This window comes from Salvia hispanica, chromosome 1 (genome assembly GCF_029641045.1).
Source record: "Salvia hispanica isolate PSC_SH4W2 chromosome 1, Shi_PSC_v1, whole genome shotgun sequence".
Taxonomy (NCBI): Eukaryota; Viridiplantae; Streptophyta; class Magnoliopsida; order Lamiales; family Lamiaceae; genus Salvia; species Salvia hispanica.
The window spans coordinates 28695213-28714083 of record NC_142692.1 but is presented as its reverse complement, the minus strand read 5'-3'; the positions used below and the strand labels follow the sequence as shown (position 1 = coordinate 28714083).

Genomic DNA, 18871 nt, shown 5'->3' with positions numbered 1-18871 from the left:
CAATTTTTCTCTTAGGTAAATTCACGATTTAAGTTGTATTTAATAGGAATATTTTCTATTTTAGTAAGCGAGTCTCACACTCCACAAATCATCACTGTTAGTACATTTTATTACTTTATAAAACCAATAATATAAAAGTGAAACTACTCATATTGAGAATTTTTCAACTATCAAGTTTGGAGACCTAATTGAGTTGAATCGTTATCAGATTGACCCGATAGCTATCCAACCCGAATGATTTAACCCAAATTTGTAGTTTTATTACAAACTAGTATCACCCACGTGCGATGCACGATCCATTTTTTTTATTTAAATTTATTTTATAATGTAAAATGATGTTATAAATTCATAAAAATATCATTGTATAAAATCTGAAATCATAAATATATAAAATAAAATAGAATTATTAAAAAATATAAAATCAAACAAAGAAAAAAAATAACACACAAATATATTGATTGGTTATTTTGGCAAAAATATACATACATATTATTATTATTAACATTATGATAGTTATTTACAACTATTTTATGATTAGTCAATTAAATCATAATTCCTTAATTGATTTTTGGTTCATCTCATAAGTTATAAAAATAGGTAATTAAATCACCACTTTTATACATTTCTCAATTCCATCACTCGCCAATTATTTCACTATAATAATATGCACGCATTTGTTAGTATATTGGATTTGCATATTAAAAATTTTACATACTATTTTTTTAAATCTTTGTAAACCACGTTCCAAGACTAATTAAGAGCCACTACTCCCACTAAAATAAAACATTCACCGGTCCACATCCAATTGTAATCAATAGCCACTACTCCAACTAAAACTCCTATAATTCACTTCCGTGAATTATTATACACTTAATTCTAGAATTTAAAGAACCAGTAGCATCGTCTTCATAAACTAAAATTGTCAAATCTTTACTGCTCTTTTCATTTTCCAACAACACTTGAAGATAAAATGACTCGATTTGCTTTGCACCTCTTATAACTGTAATAAAATACATATATAATTCAAAATTTAAATAATAAAATATATGTAACAAAATTAATAATATATAAATAGAATGACAGCTGAAAATTTAATGATTACTATTGAATTTTTTTTTTATGATTATTAAAATATGAAAGAAATAAAATGGTGGTAATATAGTAGTAATATATGATTTAAGTGATTTAAGAGGATGGTAATATATAAATTAGTAAGGACTAATAACAAACAAAAATATAACTGGCCAATAATATAGAGAAACCTAAATTTGGTGAATGCTTATAGTTCATTCCAATAACTAATAAATCTAATTTATAATTAATCAGACGAATAATAATAATAATATAAATATTAAGAAAGACTAAATCCATACATGTAAAATTGAATAGGAGTATGGCGGCAGTAAAATGACGCTGCACAGATATATCACCACATCGTCAACCTTCGTCCACGACCCTCTACTCATTCTCTTATGCAAGAAATGAAGGAAAAAAAAATTAAAAAAAAAAAAAAACACAGAACCACACGAAAAAGATAACTCCACAATGATATAAATAAAAACTAAAGGTTAGCATAAATTTTCTAAACCTTTAAAATTCCACCATAAATCATAGAAACACATAATGTAACCCTACATTCAAAGTATACATCATACAACATCTATGCATCAATCAAACTTACTGTATCATGCGAAATAGGCTAGCAATATAGAAATATAAGCTTCCAAAAGTCCCAATGGTTGAATTTATATTACAACAATTACATGCATTCAATTAGCACTCCACGTTGTAGCAGTTTTTTATCTGTCAAATCACATTCATATAACTGCAATATCTAAAAACTCTATTAATAATAATAATTTTAATCAATAAATAACTTTTTAATTAAAATGGCATTTTTATAAATATTTCCAAAACTCTCCTTTTATATATGTATAGATTTAGGCATGAAAAAAAAAAACTCTCTTGTCCTAATTTGTAGTTCAAGGCACCCATAAATTTGGGTGGAGTCGTGGGTGACCGACCCCACCACAATTGGGAACTGGAGCTGCACTTGATTCAACGGCTGTTCCGGTTCAATCTCACGAGGCTACTGGCCCTAACACATTCACTTAACAAGAATTGCAAAAGCTGATGTTGTTGAGAAAAAATTTCCTAGTCATGCAATACCAAAGTGATAATGTGATGTGGTATATCTTACTAATAAAATTTTAACATGTGGAAACATTTAAAATCTCTCTTTCAACTATATTCCAGCTAGATGCATAAATTATGGAAATATATTTAATATTTCTAAATTATGGAAATTATGTCAATTTGGACAATCATATATATACTCATAAAATATATAGATATATGAGTAAGATAAATGAATAATCGTCAAAAGTCAATTGAGTGTTAAAATAATATTGCACCCCATTTAACATTTGATAAAAAAAATTTTGGTTTGTATCTAAACATATATACAAAAATCTACACAAATACAAATTAATGATTTATTTTAATTAGCATTGAATGGTAAAAACTAAATCGTCTATATAAATAATTATAGTATAATTATTTTATTTTAGTTTTGCACATTAACTATATAAATGAATATTTGTTATGTTAAAATATAAAAGTAGTTAATAATAATAAGATGATCTAAATTTTACTACTTTAAATCATATTCAATGTATCATGTCAAAACTTCATAAAAAATATAATAGATGGTTGCTGCTGGAAATAGTCATTATATTTAATATTATATACAGAAATTAAAATTACTATGAACATGTAAATATATGCGTATATATGTTGCACCAATTAAATTTAAAATTATAAAAGATGGAGCTGCGTTATAATTATAAAATTATAAAAGATGGAGTTGCGTTAAATTTAAAATTAAAAATGTTTCAATTTTTCTTTATAGTACATTCACAATTTAAAGTTTTATTTTTTACTTTTTGTAAATGAATTTCATATTCCATAAATCATTTCACTCCTATGTCGTTCTAAAATTGATAATACAAAAAAGGAAATTCCTATTTCATTGACTTTTTCATTCATTTTAGTTTACATTTTTTAAAACACATATAAAATCCAAATGAGACCTTAAATTATGAAAGGAGCAAGTTCTATTTGCTTACATTTTTTCATGATGAACTCTTACTTTCTTAAGAAAAATTGACTGCGAACTCCCCCCCCCCTAATTTACAAGGTTATGGCTTAATATTTCATTGACACTTGTCAGGTCTGTCAAAATGGATATCGGCTATTGGATACCCGATATCCAAACCCGAAAAAGTCGGATAATTGGATATCCGAAATCCGATTTTTCGGGTATCGGATCGGGATCGGGTAGTGAGAATTTTGGATTATCGGGTATCGGGTTACCCAATATCCGATCGGGTATACCCGAATTATCCGATTTATTTTCTAAAATTAATAAATTATATTTTTTTTATAATTAAATGTAATTTAATTAATACTTAATAGTTAGCATACAATATATGTAATTTAATTTTTAATTACATTTTAATTTCATTGACTTGTGATATTATAATTTTGAATTTTTTGATGATATTATTGTTAGATCTTGATTCTTATGAATTATTGAATTGTGATATTTATAAAGGATGAATGTTTGAACTTATGAATTTTGATGGTTATTGACTTATTGTGGATGGATGAAAGATTTTAATATGTACTATAACTTATGAATTTTGTATTTTTCAAAGTTTGTAGTTATTTTCTTTTAAATTCGAACTACTACAAGAATTTTGTATTCCTAAAAGTTTGTAGTTATTTTCTCTTAAATTCGAGCTACTATAAGAATTCAACTTTGTATTGAATTTTAATTAAATAATATTAAATAAATTCTAAAGGTTTGTAGTTAATTTTCAAAAAAAATCAAAATCACAATTGGGACTGGATACCTGATTTTTCGAGACTGGATACCCGAGTCGGGTATCCGGGTACCCGAAATAAAATTCGGGTCAGATATCGGGTATTGGATTTTGAGAATTTCGGGATCAAGTATCCAAAAATTTCGAATCGAGTATCCGCGGGTACCCAATTTGACAGACCTACTTGTCATTAATTTTGCATGGTATAATACCTTAAATTGAATAAAATTGCCGGCCAAAATTCTCTGACACATGCATTTACTTTTTCTTACTATTAGTTCATATACGTTACATTTTTTTTTTTTTTCTATTGCTTAGTTATTCTTTGATTTTAATATTAAATTCTAATAAGTGCTAGTAGTATATATTACTCCATATCACGTTGACTATAATGAATATTTGAAGTCAAATTTTCTACTAATAATAAATTTAAAAGATTATAATTTTTATAATTTTATGTCGAATAGTAATATTAAAATTTTTATCAACATTAGTTAATCTTGAATATAATGTCAAAATCTTTCATTTTCTAATAATAGATACTTGAAAATAATTTTGTAATTGATAGGAAATCGGACAAGGTTGAAATGGATGAAAATAAGATTGTTGTTGATCCTTATAATTACGAAAACCTATTGATAGTTTTAATGTGAAAGAATTATAAGTCGTTTTCAAGGTATAGATACTCGTAGTGATCAATTATTGCATACAAAAAGAAGATAATGCTAATTAATAAATATTTTTATATTTTTTATTATTAATTAATCATTATGCTTGATCCCACGAGTTTCATTTTCTAGATCAGGGACGAAGGCACTATAAGGCTTAGGGCCAATGGCCCCCAGCCAATGAAGTGATTAAGTCTACTAAACTTATTGCTCCGAGTTCGTATTTATTAGGCTACAAATCTCATGTCTTACAAATCTTATTTATTTACTTGTTTTATTTAACCTTTATTTATCCTTCACCTACAATTGTTTTTTCCCTTCCCTTGTTTTATCCCTTCCCTTGTTTTATTTATCCTCAGCTATGAAACCTATCCTTTTTTCCTTACTTTATTTATCCTTATTTATTTTTCACCTACAATTCCCATTTTTTCCTTTCATTGTTTTACTTTTTTACACTTTTATGTTCTCCGAGTTCGAATCCCTACAAATCAATCTTGTTTTATTTTCTTACACAATAAGGTTCCCAAGTTTGAATCTTTAAGCCTTCAAATCAATTTTTTATCATGTTTTATTTTCTTAAACTTTTATGTTCAAGAGTTTTACTCCCACAACTATTTTATTTACTTCTAGTCTTATTTTTGCATCAAATTTTCTAACTATAACCAATAACCGGCATATAAATATTTTTCTATTTTCTATTACACATTCTCTAATTTTTTTTCTCTCTCATTATTCATTTAAATCTCTTTCAATTGTCCATTGTTGTAGCAATTTTAAAGATGCCAACATTAAAAAAATACATTATAAGACGCCCAATATAAATTTTTTGGCTTTGTCATTGGTCATTGGGATGAACCGTAACTTGTGCGCAGGGTCAAAGGTTTTTCCATGTAGATATCTATAAACAATAAAAAGTTTTTTAATACTGGAGAATATTTATGATGTATCCAACCAAGTATTGATGCTATCAATTCTTCTTTGCTCCTCTGAGATGGGCTCGTATTTTTTTTCCTAATTAGGTTGTTGAATAATTCTATACCAATGTTTCGAGAAGCTTTGTTGCGAAATTGATTATGTTAGAGAACAATACAGCATCATTAAGAATCATATCAGTAGCCTCCCAAAGTAAAGTAAGTTTGTAAAAAATCACTTTATTAAAATAAACTAAATGTTACAAAAGACCACCAAAATGCATGCCTAGCGGTCTCACTTGTACAAATCTCAACTCAACTAATGCAACAAACCAAGTGAATATTACAAAACTGGGACAGACGAGATCTCAGTTTTAAATTAAAAAGAAAAGAAAAAAAAAAAACTCGAAAAGGCCACACTTTAGCATCCGATAAAATGAAATTAAAAAATCAACATTTAGGAAGATCAGATGGTGGAGGAAGCAGCTTCTGATTGGGAAGCTTTCCATCCAAAACAAGCCATGCCATCTTCAGTCCCCAGCTCGTGTGAACTTCCAAGTGACAATGCATAAACCAAACCCCTGCAATTTCCACACACAATCCTAAATCAATTAATTAATTCTTAGTATAAGATAATTAACAAATTAGTACTACTAACCCGGATTATCGGCAAAAAACCGGATAGCAACCCATCCACCGGGCGGCACGCCGACCGTGTTCCGCTCGACCGGGTCGAGCAAATTGAAGCGCTTGGGGTCGTTAACGGGGTCGTAGTTTCCGAAGCCTTGGCCGACGATGAAGAAATTGAATCCATGAAGATGGAGGGGGTGGCTCTCCGCCCCCAAAATGCCTGTGCCCTGCATCACCACTTGCACACTCGCATTGAACGGAAGAACCATCAGTTTTGTCCCGTTTCCGACCATGGTGTTGTTGGGAGGGTTCCCGGTGAAGTTGAACCACTGCAAAGGGCTGTAGGGGAAGTCCGGCTCGTAAACGCCGCCTGACTTCCCGGTGAAGTGGGCTTGAAGGAGGGCTGTTGTGGGCTGTATGAACGATATGTTGCTCACGGATGCTGCGAATTTGGTGCCGTTGGGGCCCTGACACGTGGCGTTGTTCTGGTCGCACGGCTTCGTGCCTAATCCGACGGTGAAGAGGAAGTGTTTGTCGACGGTTTGGGGCACATTGGCCGGGAAAGTGGGGGTGGCGAGGCTGCGGAGGCGCTTGGTGAAGTTGGTGGCGAAGGCGGTGTCGTTGAGGGGTGGGAGGGAGGGTTTGAAGAGGGGGAGGTGCTTGGTGGAAGGGGGGGTGGATTCGTATTCTAGGATTCCGGCGACGGTGGTGTTGTCGAAGGTGCCGGCGCCGGTGGCGTAGGGCCGGGCCATCATGAGGAATGTGGCGGCCGGGGGTGTTGGTTTGGTGTGGAGGAGGAGGTTGGTGGTCTGCCCGGGCGCGATGAGGATGGTGTCGGTTTTGAAGGGTTTGACGTAGATTGCGTCCACGTCGGCCACGGTGAGACTGTGATTGGCGATGCTGAAGAAGAGCTCGTCGTTGAGCGCAGCGTTGATTACGCGGAGGAGGTAGGTTTTTCCCGCTTTTACTTTTAGCTTGAATGTATCTGTCAAATAAATGTAGTAATTACTCTCTTCTTATTTTTTTATTAGTAAATAAACATAAATTTTCAAAGGTATCAAACTTAAGGCCTTTGGTCTTAAGTGATTGTGAAAGTAGAGAAGGTTGAGATGAATTAAGTATGTACCTTTGGCGGAGCAGTTGTACAAGGGCCCGGGGAGTCCATTAATGGTGTAGGCGTCAGAGACGTTTGGGCCACCTCCGGTTAGCATAGCTTGGTTTATAATGGCTTCGGTATCGGTATTGAACCATTCTCCTGCACATGGTATATATTTTACATTAGTATGTTATAATGTAAAATTAAAATAGTACTAGTGTATAAATATGATTGAGTCATTTGTTACCAAAGATGATAGGAACTTGTTTGTATGGCTTGGGGAAAGGATAGGGCACATCCTTCTTAGGAAGGATGATGATAGGGCCATAGAGAGTAGATCTAAGCCAAGAGACATGTGCATGCCACCAAAGAGTCCCCCTTTGTCCTACCACTGTGAAGTTGTAGACATAGCTTTGCCCGGTTTGAATCGGACATTGGGTTACATATGCCGGCCCATCCGCCCAACCACTCCTAAGTTGCCTGATTCCGTGCCTGTCATATCATTATCGGCTTAGTTAATATTAATATCGAAGCAATAATCATTTAAACTCCTTTTATACACATACCAATGGAGGGTGATATTGTTGGGAACAAGGTTGGTGACATTTATAAGGACGCGGTCGCCCTCCCTCACCACGACCCGAGGCCCTGGAAATTTCCCATTCACTGTGACTATGCTCCTCGTGTGGCATAATCGCGTCACATTTTGCATCTTGATCTGGAAAACATTGATAATTATGAAGACTAACATAATGATAAACAATGAAAGAAAAACATTTGAGTGTATGGAGCATACGTTGAACTCGTAGTGCCTCGTGGCTGCTTCTACTCGGAGAGGAAGGGGGAGCAGTGCCAATAATGCTGCAAACAATGCTAGTGTGATTTGCAAATTAGAGGCACCCATTGTTGTTTCTTGGCTCTTCTTGCAATAGAAGATGATGTTGTTTGTTTGGTAGTAATGCTAGAACAATGCCAATCAGATTATATAGGGGATGTGTTTGGTTTGTTAGGTGATGAATAATTGGATTATTTAAATGGTTGAAATTGGAAAGTTTTAGAATAGAAACATTAATAAGGTAAAATATACTATTGTTGTTTGATCAGTCGGACATATAGTAGTTGGAAAACAACATTAGAGTGGTGTCAAAGACAGCCTAGTTCTGTTTTAGACCACTGTCAAACGATGTTATCACCAAAGTATTATCTTTATGTAATATTTAATTCAATGCATGCTAAATGTTGCATTTTACCTATTAAATAATACTCCAATAGCGATGCTACTTTATTATACGCTAAACCAAATAATATTCTTATGTAAGATCTTACATATAATTATACTTCATGTGACTAATGATGAAACAATTTTGTGTAAGTTGTATTTATACATAAATAACCGTAATATAGATAAGGTTGAAGCTTGCGATGAGGTCATATCACTTATATGTATGTATGCTTCATAATAAAGAATGCAAATGCAAAGTTGTAGGCATGAAGAAATATTTGTTGTATTGATTGAGAGAGGGAGAGAGAGTGAGTGGATTATGATATTCATGGATAACTCGTAGTTTATTGGAGGAATGATTGAGAAGCTCGGTTTGGTGGCTGTGGAGTTGTCAATCATGTAGGTTCACAAACACAAAAGTAATTAACTAGAACAGTATATTCATATTAGTATTTTAAGTTTCAAGCAATTTCTTCCTACGCAATGTTAATTTTTTTTTAATGTTCCCTTTTTTATTTTATTTTGGCGTGATAGTTAGTTTTGTGCATTTGAATAAATCCACCTTAATTTTATTTTCTATTTTCCATTATAATTGATTACTCCATATATTAATTTCCCCAAATATAACCTTGCACTTTGGCTCCCATGATAGATTTACTTGTAATCCATGTAGAAGTAGTAGATAGGATTGTGTCTTTCTAAAATTCTATCCTACTACTAGTATCTTTTGGAGCAGTACTTTTTTGGTGATGATGAAGTTGCACGAAAAGGGGGAAATCATACTAGCACGTTGATTTCCTTGGTATAATTTTTAAATACTCCAATATTGTGAAAAGAGAACCCGAGTCAAAATAAGAACGCTTGTCAGTAACGTTATTCAGTGACAAGCAAATATGGTTCTATTTTGTCCAAATGCCTGGGCAGTATATAGTCCTAGTAGGATGTCATTGTTAATTACTAATGGGTTGATTTAATGGTGCAGTGGTTAATGCTCGAGGCCATATGTTAGATATTGTTTGAAGAATCTCTTGTGACACTGTTTTTAAATTTATGTTAATTTAACTAAAAAATAGGATATCTTGTACTACTATCAACGTAGTTGCAATTCACTATTAGGTCAAATAAATAAATAGTAACAAAAGCTATGAAATTCGGTCAAATTCTAGGGCTAATTCGGTCAAATGCTAGTTAGCCCTCTAATTTCTCAATTTTGCCAATGATATAGAGTTAGAAAGAAATTATATTTAATTACACATAATCAATATTATGAATAGTAGTAGTAATAAACCTCATTACAACAAAATGAATTGATAAGTAAATGTTAACAACAGCAAAAGCAAATACAGAGTCAATCTCGTTGCTGGTGTTGATGGCTGAAAGTGTTCAAAGAGGAAGATCAAGACCTTTTCCAACCTCCACCCCAATAATCTGTAGTAGTCCCTTATTCAGAATCTAGAGAGAGAGAGAGATGGGATTATAAGTAGTCCATCAAAGTTGATAGAAGAAAGTTGTTTTAAAAATAAGAATAATTGGTGAAGTTATTTGAGTAAATAATTGTATACCAATTCAAGGATGAAAGTCCCAATTAGGCCAATCATACAAGCTCTAGAATTCCAAACCTCAGCTGTTCTCGTGAACCCCAGAAATGGGGCTTGAAATTTTGGCTGCTCTTTCGGCAGTATCACCTGGATTTTTGAGAAAATAAACCAATTGTTGCACAAACGTAGAATTAAAGTAAAAGAGAGAGTAGGGTACCCCGTCGGGGAGCTTGGCGGCCCGGATATTGAAGGCGACCCGTTTGTGAGTATGGAGACGGGTCGGGTTGTGAAAGGCACAGAGAAAGGGGGATGACAATGCTGGTGCTAAAGTCGCCATATCTCAAATGGATTTGCTTGGTGCTGCGATTTGCATTATCTATTTGGGTCTTCAATTGGACGGGACCCGTTTGACGTGCTCACCTTACAGCCCCATCTTTTATTTTGAGTTTTAATCAACCAAATGCCAAAATTTATTTATTATACTTTATGGAGTATTTTTTACCTAAAAATGTACCCTTTCATTTTTCCCACTCCCTCTATTTTCTTTGGAGCCCCATTGTATTTCTTACAAAACTGACGTCTAAAATTTATCAAGTCTCGAGTTGGGCCATGTACAAGACTAATTCAATATTTCCACCGTACCATAAAAATAAAAACTTTAGAGATACAACGAATATTAATATAAAATTAATAAAGTAAGAAAAATATAGATAGAAAAGTTATTGAAGTACTAGTAATGGATCGTACGACTCACCTTATATGAAAGATAAGACTTGCCAAAAATTTTAAATAAAAATAAAAATAAAAAGCTAATTCTGCGGAACGAACTAAAAAAAATTAGACGGATGAAGTATGACACGCTTCAAGAACGAAGTACAGTATATATTCATTTCAAATACTACTCATAACGTACGCTTACGTAAGGAACGAAGCTACATATTCATTTCAATGTTTTTTCTTTAATTAAGAGTCAAGATAATAGAGTACATATACGGAAAAACAAATCTTTTAGTCGGCTTTATTAAATACTAAAAGGTGGTAATAAACATTAACAAATTCTTCAATCGATCACAAATCTTTAGTCGGCTCCATTGATATTTTTGTTGTACAATAATTTATTGGTTCGACAATGTGGTAGTATTATTTATGATAGTACAAATACTGAAGTGCTCATTTTTCAACTCAATAATAAATAGTAAGACCATTTCCATTTGAAAATTTGAGCACAAATATTTTAATCAATAGTGACAGTTTGATATTATAAATTTGATAAGGTCCCTTAGACTATATCCATATGTAAACCCCACTCAACCCAACCCCAGTCAACTTTTTAATACTCTCTTCGTTCCTCATTAATTGTCTACTTTTGTTATTTTCATTCGTTTCCTATTAATTTTTCACTTTCACTTTTACCATAAATGGTAAGTATGTCTCACATTGCACTAACTTATATCACTATTTTATTATAAAACCAATAAATAAAAATGAGACTCATATTCTACTAACTTTTTAAACTCATTTTTCTTTATATTTCTTAAAATTTGTGCCGAAATCAAAATGGACAATTAATGGGGGACGACGGGAGTAAAATATTCATTTCTCTCTCTTCCACATACACAACCCCCAACTTATACTCCTCTGTTCCATAGTAGTCGAGTCATTTTGTCGTTTTGTCACGTTTCATAGTAGTAGAGTCATTTCCTTTTTTAGTAAAAGTCAACATATTTCTTCTCACCTACTTTACTCCTCTTACTTTATTCTTTCTTCATCTCTCTTCTGTTGTCCTAGCCTATTTTATTCTTTCTTTACTTAACTTACTTAATACAATTTTTTTAAATTTCCATGCTAAAAAAAATGGATCCACTATTATGGAACAGAGAGAGTATAATTTTTACTCCCATTAGTTAAATATTTTGATGGTGCCACCATGGAGGAGCCATGGCATTTATGGCAGTGTTTTGTCCCTCGTAACCCACTAACCCACAACCCGGCTCATTTCCCCAAATAATATAAGCCCACTGCCTAAAACCCAGCCCATTTACTAAATTCTGACCCGGTGCCATCATGGAGGAGCCATGGCATTTATGGCAGTTGTTTTGTCCCTCGTAACCCACTAACCCGCAACCCGGCTCATTTCCCCAAATAATATAAGCCCACTGCCTAACACAAATTATCTTATTTAAAATTTATAGTATATAATTAGTAAATATTCATATAATTAAAGTATAGCATAAATATTACATAAAATGAAAGAAATGTTCTACGGTAATATCAAAATTAGAAATAAATTATTACAAGTTAAAAGTTAAAAATAAAAAGTTAGAAATGAATTACAAATTAAAAGTTAAAAATAAAAAGACAACTGATACAATTAAAATAAAATAAAAAAATAACAAAAGAAAAATAAAAATATTTATCTTAACAACCACTAATATTGTGCCACGTGTTCAAGCCCCTAACTTTTGTTGGGGTCAGCTGACACACTTTTTTGGTAGAGGGTAAAAAAATATTTAAATTTCTAAATCTTGTTTTTTCTCAAATTTTGTTTGTCTTTTGCTGGTGACTCTCTACGAGGATTACTGCTGGTGATAGTCTTATAATTTGTCACCATTTGATTCGGCATGAATTTAAAGAAATAAGATAGAATGCGGATTAAAAAAGTTAATTGTATGCAAATTCTATTTTTTTATATAGTTTTATAATAAAATGTTAGTGTGAATAAGTTAGTGGAATGTAGAGTCCAATACTAAAAATGGCAAGAGTAAAATGTGACAATTTTTAGGGATGGACGAAAATAGAAATAATTGACAAATTTTCAGAGATGGAAGGATATATATAAAGTCAAGACTATGATCAATATCAAACCGGTCTTAAACCTTAAATACCAAACAATATCAAACCAGTCTTAAACCTTATAAGACAACTTAGAATTCATTCTAATAAACTAATAATAAACTTATAATGTACTTTAGATTTTTAAACTATGCTATACAAATAAAGTTGTAATAATGAACTCCGTATTATTTTATAATGGTGTGTTTGATGTTTAGCGTTCAAAACTAGTTCGATATATAAAACAAACCAATAAAGTCAAATCAACAAAAATAACAACATTTTATAGACTTAACTAAATCAACTTGTAAAAGAAAAACGACATGGGTTAGTAATGACACTCAATAGCATTCCAAAATGTTGATCAGGTTCAATTGATCAAGAATTGATATCACTCACCAAATTAATACTCTTAACTCTTAAGCAATCACTGTACACACTTCATACTGTTTGTATCAATATGTATGAATTAGATATATGGGGACTGAAACATTTCAATAAAACTCATCGCAATGAACAAATCGCCGGTTCTCAAACCGGAAAACGCAGCTCAGCCCGACCAAGATCTCGGCAATGGCCGCCTCCGTCTTCTCCCTATCCGCAAAATGCAGCGTCTGCAGCAGCAGCGCCGTGGGCCTCGCGTCGAACCTCGTCTTCTCAAAGCTCCGCTCCATCTGCCACCGCACCGTGTCGTCCGCCACCGGCGCCAGCCACCGCAGTATCTCCGCCACCGCGTCCCGCCACCCCTCCGCCAGCAGCGCGTCGCCCTCCTCCACCCCCGCGCACCGCATGTTCTTGCTCAGCTTCGCCCTCACCTGAAACTTGAGATTCTCCGGCAGCATCTCGTAGAAAGATTCCCTCTCCACGTGGCTGATTGCCACGTCAGAGTCCAAATACTTCTCCGCCGTTAGTATCACGTTAGCGTACCGCAGGGCCAGACCCGAACCGCCCACTGTTTCCGGTTTGGCCGAGTGGAAAACCCGGTTCGTCTGCGGACCGGCTTCCTCCTCTTCAAAAATACCCGATTTCCGGCTGTAGAACCGGACCATAACGGGCTTCGACGCGGTTAAAAGCGGGCCCGAATGCGGGAACACTTTCTCTTTCATCGGGAACCGCTTTCTCGGCCCGAACAGAGCGCAGATGCGCCTGTGCACGACGAACACGACTCTCGCCATCAAATCAACGCATTTATCAAACGATTTATTCCACAGAGAAATCTCCTTAAAATTGCGAATCTCTCTGCGCTGAATCTCCAATTTATGAATCAAATTATCGTAATTCGCCTTGTGCAATTCGTTATCCTTACTCTTCCACTGCTTCATCTTCCTCTCCGAAACCTCCATCTCCGCCAGCGACTCCACCGCCGCATGCAATCCCGACGTCGCCGCCACCAGCCTCTCCATCTTCCGGATCTTCCGCTCCGCCGTCGCCGATCCGTACCTCATCTTCCCGGAGTTCAAAACCCCTCTCTTCAACTCCTTATAAACCAGATCGAACCGCTCCAGACCGAAATCGGTGCATTTCTTCCCCAGCCGCGCCACCGCCGCAGCGGCGTGATCCAGATCCTCGAGGCGCTCCGCGCTGGCTAAGCTCAGGAGGAACTTCTCATCGCCGGAGTTCAGAAACGCGACTCCCTTAGATCGGATCACGTCGTTTCTCAGGCGCGAGATCTCTTCGTCGGAGACCGATTTGTAGAGAGAGATCAATCTCGACATCGTTTTGGCCGTCTCGAATGCGAGAATTCCGAGATTCTTCCCGTCTTTCTTCGGCTCCGGCAGCCACCCCATGGCCTTGAAGCCTACCATCCCCTGCTTTCAAGTGTTATCCAACAAATTCTGTTATTGTGTTCAGAAAATTGGAATTAACGAAGGTTGAGATTTAAGGTAGTTATTTATATGAGGAATTTTGATGGAGGGAGTTGAAAACGCGTTGGCAAATAAGTTTGGAGGTGGTAGTGAGAAATGAGTTAGATTCGTACAGATGGAGGGAATTGACAGAGGGGTTTCGAGCTGTAGAGGAGATCTAGAGTGTTGACCATCGCATCATTAAGGAATTACTGGGAATTCAAATGATGATTGATGAGTGATGGACAAATCAATGGAGTGTTTTGACGATTTCTTCGTGGCTCATTTTTTCTGCCGGATTTCTATTTTTTAATTGGGCTCATCTGTTTGCTTATTTTATTCTTATTATTATAATCATATTCAAAAATCTAATCTCATTAAGCTGATTAATTAAATTTATCTTCTGCATTAGTCTTACCATTGGTTTTAAATAAGCTGGTACGTAGGTGTCACGTCTTAAGTTACTATTGTTCTCCACTTCAAATATATTGGCATCAAAGTAAATTTTCTGTTTTTCAGACTGGGTAGATTTTTAATAATGACAAAAACTTGGGTTAGCTTTATCTCGCCAAAAGCTTTAACTATATATAATTTAATGTTCATTGTATATTAAAGTAGTTTTATTAAGTTATTATTTATATAATTAATATAATTATCATTATAAATAAAAGTTCTATGAATATAGACATATGGTGTGTTGCAAATAAATTTGACTTCTTTATAAAAGTGATTGTTGTTTGATAGGGATATTGGTCTCTAAAATCATAAACTTTAGCTAAAATTTAATATTTTCCACGAACTTTAAGTTTAGAATATCACAAACTTTGCATTTTATTTTGTCCTCTATTAATTGACATCATTTGGCTTGACAAATTTTAAAAAATATAGTGAAGAGTAGGTGGAAAAAGTTAGTGAAATGTGAGTCATACGCTTATATATTACTTTTACAATAAAATGTGAGTAGAATGAATTAGTAGAATGTAGGGTCAATTGCCAAAAAATAGTAAGTAAGGGTGTCAATTAATTGAAGACGGATGAAAAATGAAACTGTGTCCATTAATAAGGAATGAAAGGAGTAGTTAAATAAAACGATTTGAAAGCAAGATCGGTACTCCATATGGCTCTTTCGTATTGAAAGTAGTAGTTAAATAAAATGATGTGAAAACAAGATCGGTATATGGCTATTTTGTATTCCTTTAACTAGACTCTCTTCAGTGAGAAAAAAATACTCCTACTAGTTACTCACTATAACTAGTGTTATTTGTGTTTTTATTTGCATTGTTAAAAATTAAAATATGATTATAAGAAAGAGATAAAAAAAAATTAGAGATAAAAAAAAAAGAGAACAAACGGTGACAAAATTATCATAAATAACAATAAGATTAACTTTTATGGACAGATAAAAAAAATGAAGCTATTTTCCTACGCAATCAGACGAACAAAATATTGAACAGTCCGAGTATGGATTGGGGATTCATCAAAGTAATGTATTTTTCATTATATAAGTACTACTCCCATCCATTAAAACTTTTTCCACTCTGACTTGCCACGGATTTTAAGAAATGTAATAGAAAGTGAGTTGAAAAGTTAGTGGACTGTGAATCCTACTTTTATATATTAATTTTATAATAAAATATGAGTAGTAGTGAGTTAGTGGAAGATGTGGTCCACTGCCAAAAATGATAAAAGTGAAATGAGACAAATTTTAAAGAACGGATGAAAATGGAAAAATGAGACAAATTTTGATAGACAGAGGTAGTATAAATTAAGCAATGGATTATTGATGTATTTATCTGTAATAAAATATTTCTCTTGACTATATTTACGAAGATAGTTTTACATCAAATGATTACAAAATGTTACATATATAGTATATCAACTATGACGAAATCATCAATTGACCACCCTTAATATTAGTAGTAATTTTTTTTTGTCTCACACTCTGAGTACTTAGAAGAAACCAAAGTTTTAAAATTTAATCTTTTGACTAATGTGGCGATAACTCCGAAATAAAGAAGGCTGAATAACATTTATTTAAATAAGTCCATAATTTTTACAACAAAGCTCTAAATAATTACATTATATATTTATATATGGTACTACGACTTATTAACATTTTATCGATATTATAGTCAAAATTATATAAAAGTACTGTGTGGACCATATAATGTAATTTAATTTAATGCATACAATATAGTTTCGCAAAGAAAGAAGGCCACATGGCTCAAACTTAGCCTCAACATCGCAATAGACGAACATGCACACCCATTAAATTTTAGACGCATTAGTAATAAAATAAATAGTTTTTGAACAAGATTTGAGAGTCATGTGGCAACAAGAATCGCTGTCACATTCCTCTTCCCTAGTAAACGATGTATATATATGATGAAGTACTAAAGTGAATAAATAATAAACAAATAAATAATAATAAAAAAATAAAAAAAAATAGTTCGGATGATCTATGGGTTGCCATCAACTTGGCCCATCTCCATCGCTTAAGATTAATGCCATAAGAGTTATTTTTATTTTTAAATTATTTAAAATATGATTAAAATAAGTAGTACGCCATGTCGTTTGACGTATTTTCATATTTTCGGATACCATTGAACTTTTAAAAGAATTGTTTTATAAAAAAGTTGATATTGAAAATTAAAATATCGCAGATGAAATTAGAGCTTTCCTGATTTCACACCACACAATCAAATGAACTCGGTCAAATTACCAAAAAATCTAACTTCGCAACATCGCCGACTTCATTAACTTAGAAATTAAGACATATTTTCCTAACGAACTAAGTACTTATCAACACGTATCGCAAACGTTAACATGTATTTAAGGCTGTCACTCTTAGGAATTGATTTATTTTTAGAAAAAAGTATCAACTTCTTTATTAACCTGGTTCACTTTATTTTAACACCATTAACTGATTTCCACATAATAAGATCCGTGACATCAATTTATTTGAAATTTGAACTTTCACATTGATCGACCTCTTATACAATATAGTACCAAAGAAAAAAAATCAATTTATAGCGTAAGAACTAGGAAGCTAACAAGAATCCCTCTTTATACGCATCGCCTAAACCAGCTAATTAAGTAGAATTTAGTTTGTTGTCAATTAGTACAACTCGCCAATATTTTTATGATTTCATACATAAGTATTGTCGAAGTGGATATATTACAATTAGAGCTATTTATTGTCGACTTCATTTAACTTAGAAATTAAGAATCAATAATACATCATACGTCAAATTTGTGTTCATTTAACCATAAAAAAAATGCATCATACATGCATATTTTCCCGACTTATATATATTTTTTTAATTCCTGAAATCTCCAATCTTACAATTTTTATGAAACATCATCCAATAATTACTATACATGAAAAGTACGTATATTATTTTAAAAAATGATTGAGATCAATAATTTAATATAACGAGATCTGTATAATTAATTAAAATATTAAATTGGTTATAAATTAATTTGTTGGACACTTACAAACTCATTGTATATATTAGCATCGAAAATAAATACGCGGAAACTAAAACTTCAAAATTGAAAATACACGGATATTAAATACTACAGTCAAGTTGAAGAAGACTTCTTTCTACAAGACCAGATACACTTTGATATATAGTGCTCTTAGTTCAGACGAGTCCGCATCTCTAAAGATAAAACGACCCCGTCTCATATGTAGCACCACATACATTATTACAAGTTCTGGCGAACAGGAAAAAATCAATTTTCTTTACTAATTTTGTAGTTTGGACTATGAAATTTACATGTTCCAGTTTGAAATTTGATTGAATTGAACTTGCGCGTGCATGCTTTGTAGAGATTTCCTTTCTAATATACTATACTACTATATTTTTCTTCTACATCTCTATGAGAAAGTGAAATTTTGAAAATAACTGTACTATTAATTGATTATGACTAAAGAAGTTCGAAATCAACGCCGAGTTGTAAAGCTTGGAACACGTACAAGAACTTCTATGCATCATGAAGCAGTAATTAATCTGCATTTGTTGTTTTTTGACACGTTATTTAAGCATAAAATTTCTATATAGTGTAAAAACGGATTGGTTTATTAACTCGTCTACAATGGTAGTAGTCAATTCAACAAACTATTGATTAGATAACCCTATTTATGGAGTAAGGACTTGTCAACAGAATTCAATGAGTAATGTGAACATGCATGAGCCATTATAGAGATTCTTTTAGTAAGGAATGATCACAAACTCAA

The 18871-nt window shown here is 33.0% G+C and overlaps 3 protein-coding genes across 3 annotated transcripts; all 3 read right to left on the bottom strand.

Moving 5' to 3' along the window:
* Positions 1-5681: 5681 nt before the first annotated feature.
* Positions 5682-8152, bottom strand: LOC125217984 (laccase-17-like). Its single transcript, XM_048119570.2, has 6 exons — positions 7989-8152; positions 7759-7910; positions 7440-7684; positions 7223-7351; positions 6125-7081; positions 5682-6047 (listed from the first exon to the last, which is right to left on the bottom strand). The coding sequence occupies exons 1-6, from the start codon at positions 8094-8096 to the stop codon at positions 5917-5919; spliced, it is 1722 nt and encodes a 573-aa protein (XP_047975527.2). The 5' UTR covers positions 8097-8152; the 3' UTR covers positions 5682-5916.
* A 1484-nt stretch (positions 8153-9636) lies between these two features.
* Positions 9637-10326, bottom strand: OHP (one helix protein). The gene is made up of 3 exons (XM_048127190.2): positions 10170-10326; positions 9977-10099; positions 9637-9866 (listed from the first exon to the last, which is right to left on the bottom strand). The coding sequence occupies exons 1-3, from the start codon at positions 10287-10289 to the stop codon at positions 9798-9800; spliced, it is 312 nt and encodes a 103-aa protein (XP_047983147.1). The 5' UTR covers positions 10290-10326; the 3' UTR covers positions 9637-9797.
* Positions 10327-13045: 2719 nt separating this feature from the next.
* On the bottom strand, positions 13046-14928 carry LOC125218275 (protein PSK SIMULATOR 3-like). Its single transcript, XM_048119913.2, has 2 exons — positions 14763-14928; positions 13046-14619 (listed from the first exon to the last, which is right to left on the bottom strand). Exon 2 carries the CDS (start codon positions 14587-14589, stop codon positions 13279-13281), a length of 1311 nt encoding a protein of 436 aa, XP_047975870.2. The 5' UTR covers positions 14590-14619; positions 14763-14928; the 3' UTR covers positions 13046-13278.
* Between the last annotated feature and the right edge of the window lie 3943 nt (positions 14929-18871).